At 42.2% G+C, this 12,694-nt stretch overlaps 1 protein-coding gene across 1 annotated transcript in view; it reads right to left on the reverse strand.

Moving 5' to 3' along the window:
- Positions 1-2,843: 2,843 nt before the first annotated feature.
- Positions 2,844-12,694, reverse strand: part of E2F7 (E2F transcription factor 7) — a 28,882-nt gene continuing 19,031 nt past the window's right edge. The window contains exons 7-12 of the mRNA XM_059934705.1: positions 12,096-12,281; positions 11,525-11,597; positions 8,870-9,371; positions 7,188-7,443; positions 5,155-5,576; positions 2,844-3,014 (exon numbers count right to left, since the gene is read on the reverse strand). Coding sequence (XP_059790688.1) covers positions 2,844-3,014; positions 5,155-5,576; positions 7,188-7,443; positions 8,870-9,371; positions 11,525-11,597; positions 12,096-12,281 — 1,610 coding nt within the window. The remainder of the gene's footprint in view (positions 3,015-5,154; positions 5,577-7,187; positions 7,444-8,869; positions 9,372-11,524; positions 11,598-12,095; positions 12,282-12,694) is intronic.

Here is a 12,694-nt window from a genome sequence, read left to right on the forward strand (position 1 = left end):
CAACAACTCTTGTTAAAATGAATTAACTTTTATTGCTATTTCATAAAGCTTAATACTTTGCTAAAGGAAAAAATTATATAGATAATATAGCCATTAGAAGAAAGAGCAGGGCTAAGTGATACAAAAAAAGCAGTAAGCAGCAATAAAATTAATACCTACACAAAACTAGCAGTGCAATAAGATAAAGCAGAAAGCAGCTTTACACTGGGAAAAAAGTTATTTAAATACAGAAATAGCACCTCACAAAAAGGAACTGAGAAATGTAAACTTGGTAGGTAGATTCAAGTATAAAAGTTATACCCCCAACTCTTGTACCAGAATGAAAGGGTTTCACAAACCCCAGACAGTGTAGGGCACACACACACCTCCCTCAGTGCTGACTCGAAGCTGCATTTCCTTAGCAGGATCGTGGACAATCTTTTTTTTTTTTTTTTTTCTTTTACGAAATTCTACAACGATAGACTCAAGATTGCCACGGCTTCTTCACCACCCCTAATATCCAAGTCTAGCTCAGCTGCTCCACTACCATCAGTTGCTCTGTAACAAACAGATTCATATTCCCGACAGAAACAACCACTGCATTATTATTTCTACACCTCACAAAGACACGTGAAGAAGTGGGGACTGAGTACAAAAGGAACCTGCTCTTGGTTTTCTATTGCTAAGTATGGTCACAGAATCATAATCTCATTTATGGGTTTGTTTCTTAACACCCCTCAAGAACTGTGAATCCTCTGAGGTTTATGTGGTCATATCATGAACAGAATTAAAAAAAAAAAAAAAAAAGGATAGCAGAGAAGTTAAAGTGGCGGGCATCCAAGAACTGTAAGGGGAAAATCGGCCTGTGTTTTCATCTAAATATAGACCTCTCAAGTGAAAATATTTTGTGGAAGGTCTGAAGCATGATATATTTAAAATGCATGTATCCTGTGCAGATTTATATGCCATGTGTCTTATAATCTACTTGAAAAAGGCATATTTTTGTTTCGATAGGCAAACCATCATATTAGTTCAGGGTAATCGTCACCATGCAATTAGATTAGCTGATGATGAGAATCACATTTTTTATCAGTTTAACTCTAGAGAAGACTGTGAACAAGGGAGAAAAAAATACCATCTTGTAAACTTTAAAAGTTTAGTGTTGATAAAAATTTTATATAATAGCAAATTTATTTAATCTGGCTACCTACCTCAAGTTTTCAAAAATCTTGTGGGGGTGATAAGGCTAATATTATCCTGTAGTTAATATAAAGCTACTTTATTCAGACTCCCAGAGTCTCTTAAATTAATATTTTTATTCTTTCATATAACATTTTCTTGGGTCCAAAAAATAAAAATAAAATTCTACACCAAGATTCCACAGCTAAGAAGTATAAAAAAAGGAGAGAGGAATAAAGAAAGGAAGGAATGAAGGAAAGGAGGGAAAAATGAAGGGAGGGAGGGAGGGAGGGAAGGAGGAAGCCATTTACTCTGAAGAGACGAGGTAAATAAAACATCTAGGCATACAAAGATCTAGTTTGGCTACTTAATGAAACCCTAAAGTAATATGGTTTAACAAAGGGATACTGGTAAGTTTCCAGAATTATATTTATGCTAGAACAACGATCCCCTGCACTCTCTGTTCTTATTTTGCAGTTCTATGAAAAATAACTCTGATTTGAATATTCTTGGATTCTGAACATCAACGTGTCAGTTTTCCCTCTTACTCTTCCCAACATGAAGAAAAAAAAGTAAAAGAAAAAAAATAAAGTATCACCTATTGTCCTACATCAATTTCTACACTGTCACTCTTCAGAATTCTACTAAAAGGTCCCAACTAGGTTCCAATTTTCCATATAATTCCTTTCTACCATCCTGATTTATTCAATAAACAGCAATTGCTAGAAGACATCCCATACCTGACGTTCTACAGTTAACATTTAAATTAAAAAAACCACAAGGGCATGTAGTGAAGGAAACTGAACATAGTAGGATTGTTGTTTTTTTTTTTTTTTTTTTACAAACGAACAGTAAAACCTCACCATTCACACAGTTATTGAGAAGCAGCTATCTGGCTGCTAGAGTTCATCTTAGTTCTCAGGCCCAGCTCAGGCTAGCACAGTTCATTATAGCAAGGTGTGTCTTCACAGTTATTTTGGTCTTGACATTCCGTCATGTATATACACTTATCCACATTATTACTAGGTTGTAAAGTAAGTGCAGGGCAAATTATAGGAAAAAAGTACAAACATTCAAGTCGTCATACCCTGAAAAACATGTTTTGCTGTCGTTGTAAACTTCTTGCACTAAATCCCACTTCAGGAAAAAAATAAATAATACCATAGGATTCAAACTGAAGTTGGCTTCCTGATGAAGCCGAAGGAAGCAGTAGCTTTTTCAAACTGCAGAAAGGAAGTTTCTCTCACCACGGATCTACTCGGGGTGAGTGGGAATACACGTCAAGAACGCTCAACCCAGTTAAGTGCTAGACGGGCGCCCCCCCCCCACCTTTAGAAAAACCACAAGGCTCCAGGAGGCTGTTCAGATCTCCTTCCAGCAATAAGATGATTCTTGAGTGAAAACCACAACAGTCAGTTGGTGCTTCCACTGTGACACCACGCACAGAGTCTAGACTCTAACTGGTAAGAAATGCACAATTAGGAACAATTACTTTCAGGAAAATAGATGCTTCCTGAAGATGGATAGTTAACATTAGAACCAGGGGATGCAGGAGAGAGGAAGGATGCATGCTGAAGACCGGATGGTTTGCATTCTAGTTTCCATTCACCATTAGGACATGCATGACCTGTAACACAGGGAAATTCAGGCACCTCCATCCCACCCCTGCTGGGCAAAGCTTCAGGTTAGTCGGCCCCGCCGCTGGGGATTTCGAGCCTCCTCTGTGCTGAGCTGGTGTTTCGTGACTGATTCCTTTCTCTTCTCCTAAGGACAGGGTCCCCGAGGCTGCCAGGTGTCTTGAAAAACGTCTCTCGATGTGTGCGTCGGATGCTCTTGGGGGTCACTGGAACTGGTGACTAAAATAGAGAAGGAAAAAAAAAGAGTACATAAAAATGGAAGTGAAGTCAAATTGTACCCAATCTCTGAACTGGAAGCCCCCTCTTTTTTTTTTTCTTTTCTTAATTGAAGTATAGTGGATTTACAATATTGTGCCAATCTCTGCTGTACTTTGTACAGCAAAGTGACTCAGTTATACACATACAGACGTTTGTTTTTTATATTCTTTTCCATTATGGTTGATCATAGGATATTGAATATAATTCCGTGCTATACAGTAGGACCTTGTTGTTTATCCATCCTACATATAATAGTTTACATCTGCTGATCCCAAACTCCCAGTCCTGCCCTCCCCCTTGGCAACCACCAGTCTGTTCTCTATGTCTGTGAGTCTGTTTCTATTTTGTAGATAGGTTCATTTGTGCCATATTTTAGATTCCACATATAAGTGATATCATATGGTATTTGTCTTTCTCTTTCTGACTTACTTCACTTAGTATGATCATCTCTAGTTGCATCCATGTTGCTGTAAATGGCATTATTTCATTCTTTTTTATGGCTGAGTAGTATTCCACTGTATATATATACCACATCTTCTTACCCACTCATCTGTCAGTGGACATTTAGGTTGTTGCCAGGTCTTGGCTATTGTGAACAGTGCTGCTATGAACATAGGGGTGCATGTATTTTTCTGAATTCTAGTTTTGTCTGGATATATGCCCAGGAGTGGGATTGCAGGATCATAGGATAATTCTATTTTTAGTTTTCTGAGGAATCTCCACACTGTCTTCCATAGTGGCTGCACCAACTTACATTCCCACTAACAGTGTAGGAGCCCCCTCTTGACCTGTGTCGCTGTGATCCCCATGCAGGTGTTCCATCCTCTTTGCTTTTCTGTCACACTCCTCCAGTGTATCTCCTTCACAACGCTTACCACAGCTGGAAATTAGCTGATTTATTCTGTGTGCAGAAAGGCAGCCTAGCGAAGAGGTCACAAGTGTGGCACTGACACCTGCAGCCAGGGTTTGGGCTCTGCCATAACTAGCTGTGTGACCTCGGGCAAATGACTTAACCAGTTTATCCCTCAGTTTCTTCATCCATAGATGGGGACGATAAAAGTACCAACTTAGCAGGGTTGTAACAATTAAAGGAGATGATATTAATAAAGCACTTTGGATCATGCCAGGCAAGTAGTATGTGCATGTGTCTTTGCTCTTTTTGTTTACTTGCTAATATTTATCCTCTCACGTTAAATATTTATCCCTTTAATGTGCCCTAAAAGGGCAGGAACCACTATCCTGTTTACTGTTATATCTTTACTGCTTAGGTCAGTGCCTGGCACATAACTGGTGATCAGGAAGCATATGCTATATTATAATCGCCTTGTTTAAAAACCAGCATGTATATTTCAATGTCTAACAAACTTTTGAGCCCCTGAATTACTTATCTAAAATACTTTTGGCCACAACGTAACTCTTTCTCTGGGAGAGAAATAATTGCTCTGAACAATGCCTAATGCATAACAGGAATTCAACAAATGCTCACTGACTGAACTACAGATGGAGTTGGGGGAGGCAAATAAAGTACTGATTAATTTATATCGGTTACAGACATTTATCTATGTACATCTGTATCGATTTTGAGTATGTATATATATACACATCAAGGAAACAATGGATATATTAATATATAGCCATTGCCTCCTAAACAATGCATTTTATGAAATGATAGACGCTAAAAATCTTTGAGCTAGTATCAAGACTTTCGTTTCCCTTGATTGTTTCTATAGCTGCACAATTAAAATTCAGGATGGTCTCTGTTATGGACCTAATGAAATGAGAGCTTGGAGAAATCATCTGAATTTTCAGCGTGCATCAAAAATCCCCAGGAACTATGCTTTAAATAAGTTCCTTCTGATTCTAAGAAACAGATTGACACCTAAAACGAGTTTTGCCTTTAAAGCACAGGATCTCCCACCTTCTGTCTCCACGCTTTATGAACTAAGCAGATACCTCTGGGTCTACAGTGGAAGCCAGGTAGAATCTGATGTAGAACCCCTGTCCTACGGTTGTTTGACTAAAATCCGATTAAACGCAGGCGAATGCTATCACGGAGTGAAGCGCCTTCTTGTGCGGAGCTGAAATGAACCTCAGGACTCACCTGTTGTAATTTCACCACAGAGGCTGGATGTCCTCCGTAAACGGGGGACTCGGGCTGGATGATGCTGTGTGATCGTGACATCACCGGACTCAGGTTAAGTGAGTGCGGACCCTGAAGCTGAGCGTCTGCGGAGGGGAGCATCGATGATTTTGGATTAACCAGGGCAGCAGGGCCGATGAGAAGATGAGCTCTTGATCCGAGGCCAGGCAAGCCAAGATTCACAGGTCCCGTGCTTGGGAGAGCATTGGGAGCAGAGGACACCGGCCCGGGCATCGTGGGTGAATAGAGAACAGGAAAAGGGCCCAGTGTCGGCGATGGCAAGACCATGTATGGAACACTGAGCGGCGGCAGCGGACCTGAAGATGGTCCCACAGCGCGGGGGGTCTGATTGCCGGATAAGAGCACACTGAAACCATTTAATCCTGGAAGAGAAGCAGAACAAGGTGAAAGTCAGGGCAATGTGAAGACACCGTCCAAGCTCCCACCCCTCAGCGCCCTTTCAAACGGGAGCCCACTGTCGATCAACCCTCACGCCGCAGCCCGGCCACCCCCTCTGTGCTCTCCCAGCCCCGCACCGCCTCCTTGCCACAGTGGCCACCGCTGAATTCCCACAGTTACCTATGTGACAGTTTGGTGGATGCTTGAGTCTCCTGAGAGACTTTATTAACGTGAGCTCCACTGAATCCAAATTGAGGAGGAAAGTGAACTTGGTTGGGAACAATGATAGCTTCCTTTTTTTACAAACTTCTAACAGAAATTTATATTTCCCTCAATTAAGACCACGGGCAACAAATCACAACAGAATGAACGGTACCTTGACTTTATCACTAGTAAAAAGCACAGGATGTATTCATGTAATGTTACCACGATGGCAGATGTCTTAAGAGTCTAACGGTCCCCACAACTTTGAAGTTATGAGAGGCCTGCACTTGCTGTCAGATCTTTTTATTACTATAATTTAAAATAATTCCTTTTCTAACTGGATTTCAATATAATTGGCTTCCTCTGTGATCCTATGTATTTAATTCTCTGCATTTGTAAACATCCTGAGGAGGAATCCACAGCCTTCACCATAGTGTCCAAGGGCCCATGGCTCAGAAAAAGCTACTGATGCCTATGCTGGGCTGTCATTTTCATTCTGAAGAAGCCGGGTCTGTTTTTTTATTTATTAAGGTTATCAGCAACACTGAGTAGCGTGCTTAGACGAAGCCCTCACAAAATATTTGCTAAAGGAATAAAGAATGTTTTCTAGATAAATGAGTAATAACAAACACCTACCTAACCTGTGATGGGAACAAGGAATTGAAGAAAAATCACTTTAAGTCTCTTTGCAAGAGAGCAGCTTCATGTACACAATGCATATTTTAAAAATTAGGTATCTGTTATATTTCAGCTTTATTTCAAGAGTAAGGGCATTTTATTGAGTCTTACTAAGCGTCAGGCACTATTATTCTAAGTGCTTTAGATGTATTATCTTATTAAATTTAATCCAATTTTCACAGCACCCCCGTGAAGCAGGTGCTCTTATTATTGCTGTTTTACCAATGAGGAGGGCTGAATACTTAAGTTCACGCAGATAATAAGTGGTTTTAACGTCCAGCCCTCTCACTCCAGCCCTGCACTAGACCACAAGGGCATGTCAGCACTTCTGGATATTTAAGAGATCAGCATGTGAGCTGCACATGGTGGCCAGGACGTTCATATTGTTAAACTGAACCACTGCCAGATTCAGCTGAATTATGAAAACAGAATCATCTTTTGAATTCGTTGTGCTTTTTTACCAAGTAAAGTTGAATGCATTAAAAATAAATTACCTGCCCTAACTGTTTTCTCCTTACCCGTGAGGTTGGTGAAAGTGAAAGCAGCCTCTGCCTTCATTTCGTCGATGGAGAAAGCAAGGGGCTAGGAGTGAAATGACTCAGAGGAGGCAGCTCATCAATGCACCAGCTTGGTCGGGTGACATGAACAAAAATTTAAACATCAAATTTATGGCCCGAGTACCCCAAGGGACTCGAAGACATGACACCCCTTACCTGTTGGCGACTGCACATAAAGATACTGCAGCAAAGAGGGCTCTTTGGTGCTTTCATTTTCTTTCGAAGGCTTTTCTATCTCTGTATTTCTAGAAGGATTTCCCCACTCAGAAGAAATGAAGCAGTCTGCTGTAGCCTTTCCCGAAACCTCCTTTGCAGCAGAAAGTTGTCCATTCATGTGAATGTCTTCATGGGGTGCAGGTCCCCTTTTATCCACGGTCTTGGAAGACGCAATGTCTGTGGAATCTGAGGGTTTCTAAGCACAACCCAACCAGGAACCAGAAAAGCAAGTCAAAATCCCAGCAGTAAATTATAATAACAGCTTTCTCCAAATAGCTAACACATAAACAAAAAGGTCAGACACAGCTGTGTGCCACCCTGATTTGTGTATGTCAGTTGTTTCTGTCATATTTATAGGAATGGCCTGAAGATCACTGTCACGTCATGGGCTTCTGTAGGCTTATGATTTCTTAAGCACAGAAACGATGGAGATTTTAATAATGGGAAACTGGGTATGGTGTTTAGACTGTGAAATAAATTTCTGAGCTGGAACACATAAAGGGTGTTGATGCTGCAGGCTTTTAGGGCTTGATAAGAATTGCAGGGCTGACCCAAAGCTGTCTTGGTTATCTAAGACACGTATATATACATATACCAGTCAGTCTTTTCCTTCTGTTTTGCAACCCCAGGCTATATACAAAATTAGAAAAATTCATTTTGGCAGGAGGAAGGCATAGAGGAGGAAGGGTCTTAATTAATGGACTGATTTCCATGAGGTGTGCCTCACTGATCCTCTACAAACGGCTGCAGGGAGTGCTTCTGCTTTCTGAAAGTTTTACCAGTCATATCTCATTAACCTCCGAAAGGCCACCGTGGACAGCTCAGATTTTTGTTCTTTTCATTTTGTGGCTAGGGGAATGGGCTCTCTGAGCAGTGACACGAGCACTGACATAGACACTGAGAGCCAAACGGCACCTACATTCCTGACTGTGGACCTCAGGTGCACCCTGGATTAAGATGATTATTTCATCAACGTGTTAAAAAAAAAAAGTATAGCAAAAAAGACTGGGAAAGAATATACAAACATGTTGACAGTGATTGCCTCTATGTGGTGGGATTATGGGTAGGTTTTTTTCCCTTTATACTTTTTTATTTATTTATTTATTTATTTATTTATTTATTTATGGCTGTGTTGGGTCTTTGTTTCTGTGCGAGGGCTTTCTCTAGTTGCGGTGAGCGGGGGCCACTCTTCATCGCGGTGCGCGGGCCTCTGACTATCGCGGCCTCTCTTGTTGCGGAGCACAGGCTCCAGACGCACAGGCTCAGTAGTTGTGGCTCACGGGCCCAGTTGCTCCGCGGCACGAGGGATCCTCCCAGACCAGGGCTCGAACCCGTGTCCCCTGCATTGGCAGGCAGATTCTCAACCACTGCGCCACCAGGGAAGCCCCAACCCTTTATACTTTTTAGCGTTTTATGCAAAGTGTGATTTTTATAAAAATCACTTTTATTACAGTACTGCTTCATGGCAAGATTATTTGGGACAGCCAGTCCTGGGCTTAATTATACAGGTGACACATGCACTACTTCCTATTCCAGACTCAGTAGCTTATCCGTGTGTCTCTATTGGGAAGGAACTACGGGTCGACAGGCCGTCAGCGGGCACGTCCACCTGAACCCCTTACCTTGGGCATGACGAGGGAGAGGGGGCCGTCTTCGCAGTCCCTGCTCTGTCTCTTCGTGGCCGGCTCCTCCTCCTCCTGCGGCTTCCTCTCCTCCCCGAGGCGCTTCTGAACTGAGGGCGTGGCTGACCACTCTGCTGTGCCTTCCGAGCCCCTGCTGTCCCTCTCGGACCCTGACCCCGACCCCGGGGACGGCGGCTCTTGCAGGCTCCCACACAGCATGAACAGCGAGGTGGAGGGCACGTACACCAGGGGCTGGCCGGCCAGCAGAGCTGGCTTCAGGCTCTCCGCGTCCAAGGCGGCAGAGGCGAGGGAGACACCTCCTTGTCTGTTCAGACCATTCTGGGCAGAGAAGGCCTGCAAGTCTGTTGGAGCCACGGAAAGTACTGGGTGGGCCAAGGCATTAACACAGTATTCTGAGTCAACAGAGAGGCCGGGGAAAGGAGCAGCGGCCTCCAGGCTGCTTGATGGAGGTATCGCTCTCTGATTGGCAAAAGCTTCTGCCCTGGAATAAAAGAAACAGAGTGGGGCCCATCCAGTTACCACATTCTACCAACTCCCGACTCTGCTTTCCTAAAGAGAGAGGTACCAAAGCAGGAGTGAGAGAATACTGCTCAGGATGCTATTAAAGCGCACTCTCTGAGCACGTGAGCCGACTCCAGAGGCAGGTGACCATATCACCTGGATGGATGGTTAGGGGTGGGGCAGGGGGATCTCAGGTGAGGGCTAATAGCGGCTCCCCCCCTGCCTCTCCCACAGCCAGTAGTCATCAGCTACCCAGCACGTACCCCTTCCCAGGCACACAGATGCTACAATGACTAGCATAATAGGGTAATCATTTCACATAATTACTATAACACTAACTACTCTCATCCATCCCCCCTGACCCCGTCTACTAGGGAGGAAGACTGAAGCTCAGAGGCTAATCCACCCACTGAAGGTCACCCAGTGGCGCCTCACAGTCAGTCACTGTGAGAGATCCTGGGTAGATAACAGAGTCTAGGCCAGACATTGATTTAAAGGACACACCTAGTTTGTCTCAAATCCACTGTGAGATAAATGAAGTGGGCAGTGAGTGAGGAAATAACTTTATCTACAAAATTATTTTCTGTTATTCTTGTCCCATTCTGCTCCATATTACTACAGAATTTTTAAGCAGCACACATTCAAAATTAAGTCCCCTCAATCTAGGAGATTATAAACGATGTCTGGGCCTTTTATAGAGAAAAATTTCCAAATACTAGAAAGCATGTTTATATTTTTAGTATTATTTTGGAAGTAAATGAGGAAGACTCTTTTGACACTCCTTTAAGAACTAGTATGTAGAGAACAGGAATTTCCCTAAACCTCTGTGATGGAATCACTGAGAGCAATTTTGCCCACATTCTCGCCCCCTGTGGTGCTGGGAATAAGCGGAGTGCACGGGGCTGCAGAGATGAGTAAAGCTCTCCAACCACAGCCTCCCGGAACGAGTGATGGCTATCACTCAGCTCCATGAAACAACGTGCCCACGCTGATGGTCGCGCCCACTGCCCTACCTCTGGCCATTCACCTTCAACCTCCCCATCTCCACCAGTAAGACCACCGTCACCTGAGACCCAGGTGTTCTTTGTGATGCCTCTTTTCTACTTCAGTGACTCTTGCTGACTCACTGTCTTATACTGATTTCCATTTCTTTCCATCCACAGCTGACACGGCTCAGACCAGCACCACAGCAGACCAGAATGACTCGGAATGCTCTATTCTATGATCTCCTAATCTGAAGCCCTTCTCTATTCCAACCCCACCTGCTTAAAGCAGCCAGAATGGTCTTCTCCAGTGAACCTACAATAACTCTTTACCATCCAACTAATAAATCCAAACTCTTCAACTTGGCTTTCAAAGCTTTCTGCCAACTTGACCTACTTACCTCCAATATCCCAAGCTCTTCTTATAAATACTTTCTTTCACGATCCTATTTGGACAAATCATTAAGGCCAGACTAACCAGTTTATTTCCCCTCCACTCCCTGATCCTGGTTCAACAATCTGTTTCTTCCCATGTCTGGCATTATAAACCCCTCCTGTCTTCGCTTTAGCATTTCCTCTGCTAATATATGATTTCCTTGAAAATCAGACCCCAAATCTGACTCAGCTCTGTTGCTTAATAGCATTGTGACCTTGGGCAAGTTACTTAACCTCTCTGGGTTTCAGTTTCCTCTCTGTAAAATGAGGATAATAGTACCAACCTCAAAAGGTTGTTTTTATGATGTTAGATGAGATAATACACATAAAACTTCAGGAATAGTACCTGGTAGTTCATAAACAACGTTAGCTACAATGATGACAAAGTGGTTCATGGGACTATGATGTGTCATTTCTCAGTGTCACGTTAGTAGTGACTTGTCTTTTCTCATTGTATTTGCCTTTTTATTTATTTTTTTCCTTGTAAGCTTTCATGGCCTAGGGGAATAAATTTTTCATACTTTTGTGTCCCTGATGCCATATCCTGCACAGTGTTGGGCTCAAGGGGGAAACTTACAAAATTCTTAATAAACAAATGGCTGACTTTTGAGCAGGACTGTTAAATTTTACCTTTTGATGGGTGGCATTTCAATTTAGTCAAAGTTAAGACTAGGAAATAGAAAAAAATATACTTGGAGTTTTTAAGACTACTTACTGTGAATTGTCTTCTATTTTCTGTCTGTAGACAGCTGCCAGACTTCCAATTTCTAAGGAGTAGCCACTTGATCCTAAAAAGGAAAATGAAGGTCTAGCGAATATAGCAAGGGAATTATACACACCAATTATATATAGCAGGATTCATTATTCACAGCTCAGGGATTATAAGACTATCTCAAATCCATTCTGGTTTTGATTCAAATAGAGAAATGTCCAGGAGCTAGCTGTTAATGGTGAATGCAGGTCTCATCAAATATTAGTAAGAAAACAAAACAAAGCAAGTATTGCTCTGTAAGTCTGATGAATTGCTGAGATGCATCTAACAGGCCAACCATGGCAAACCAAATGATCTTCAATCTTTAAGGCCGACTAGAATCAATTTCAGGTGTGGGGCTATGTTTATAACCTTGAAGTCACCAACTCTTTTACCCCCCCAAATCATTTCACTTGAGGTAAGTGAAAAAAACAGGCAAAGCCTAGAGTCAGCTCACTTTAAAATGACAGTGCATGGGTCGGGCTACAATTACATGGTGACTGATGGATTCCATGGATTAAGTAAAGGCAGATACCTTGTTTTTCTCTGTAAGGGCTGCTGGGTTCTGAGTTCACTTTCCTCTGGATCCTCTCAGAAGCCTGATCTGAGTTAAAAGAGCCATGTCGAGCAAGCTTCTGTTTTGCACAGAATTGAATGTGGCCGTACGTTTCTCTTTTCAATTCTGGTAGGACAGATGCCGAAACATCCACTAGTTCTTCATCTAAATAAATAAGAGAATTGGTAGTGTTGTTATACAGCTATAATTCAGGATAATTTTAGCCTTTTTAAGATATGGCTTTGAGGACCTATCATTGTAATGGAGCTACCCTATAAATTAAAAACTAAGACAATCAAAGGAACTTTATGAGCCTTGTGTCAAACCCCAATTTCTTTCAATGTATTGTACTAGTCCTTTTTAAAAGTTAGTGGATGACTTTAAAGTAAGACTGAATCCATATATATTCTAAAATTATCTAAACTGCAAAAAAAGTAGAACAGGATGTTCTATAACCCAAATTAGAACGGACCTGACATTTTAGATGCTTTCTTTGGGCAGAGATATCCAAGGAAAACCCAATCATACTCAGCCCAACATGCATATTTAGAGATTTTAACATTAATTGAGATCAGCCT

This window comes from Balaenoptera ricei, chromosome 10 (genome assembly GCF_028023285.1).
Source record: "Balaenoptera ricei isolate mBalRic1 chromosome 10, mBalRic1.hap2, whole genome shotgun sequence".
In the NCBI taxonomy this organism is placed as follows: Eukaryota; Metazoa; Chordata; class Mammalia; order Artiodactyla; family Balaenopteridae; genus Balaenoptera; species Balaenoptera ricei.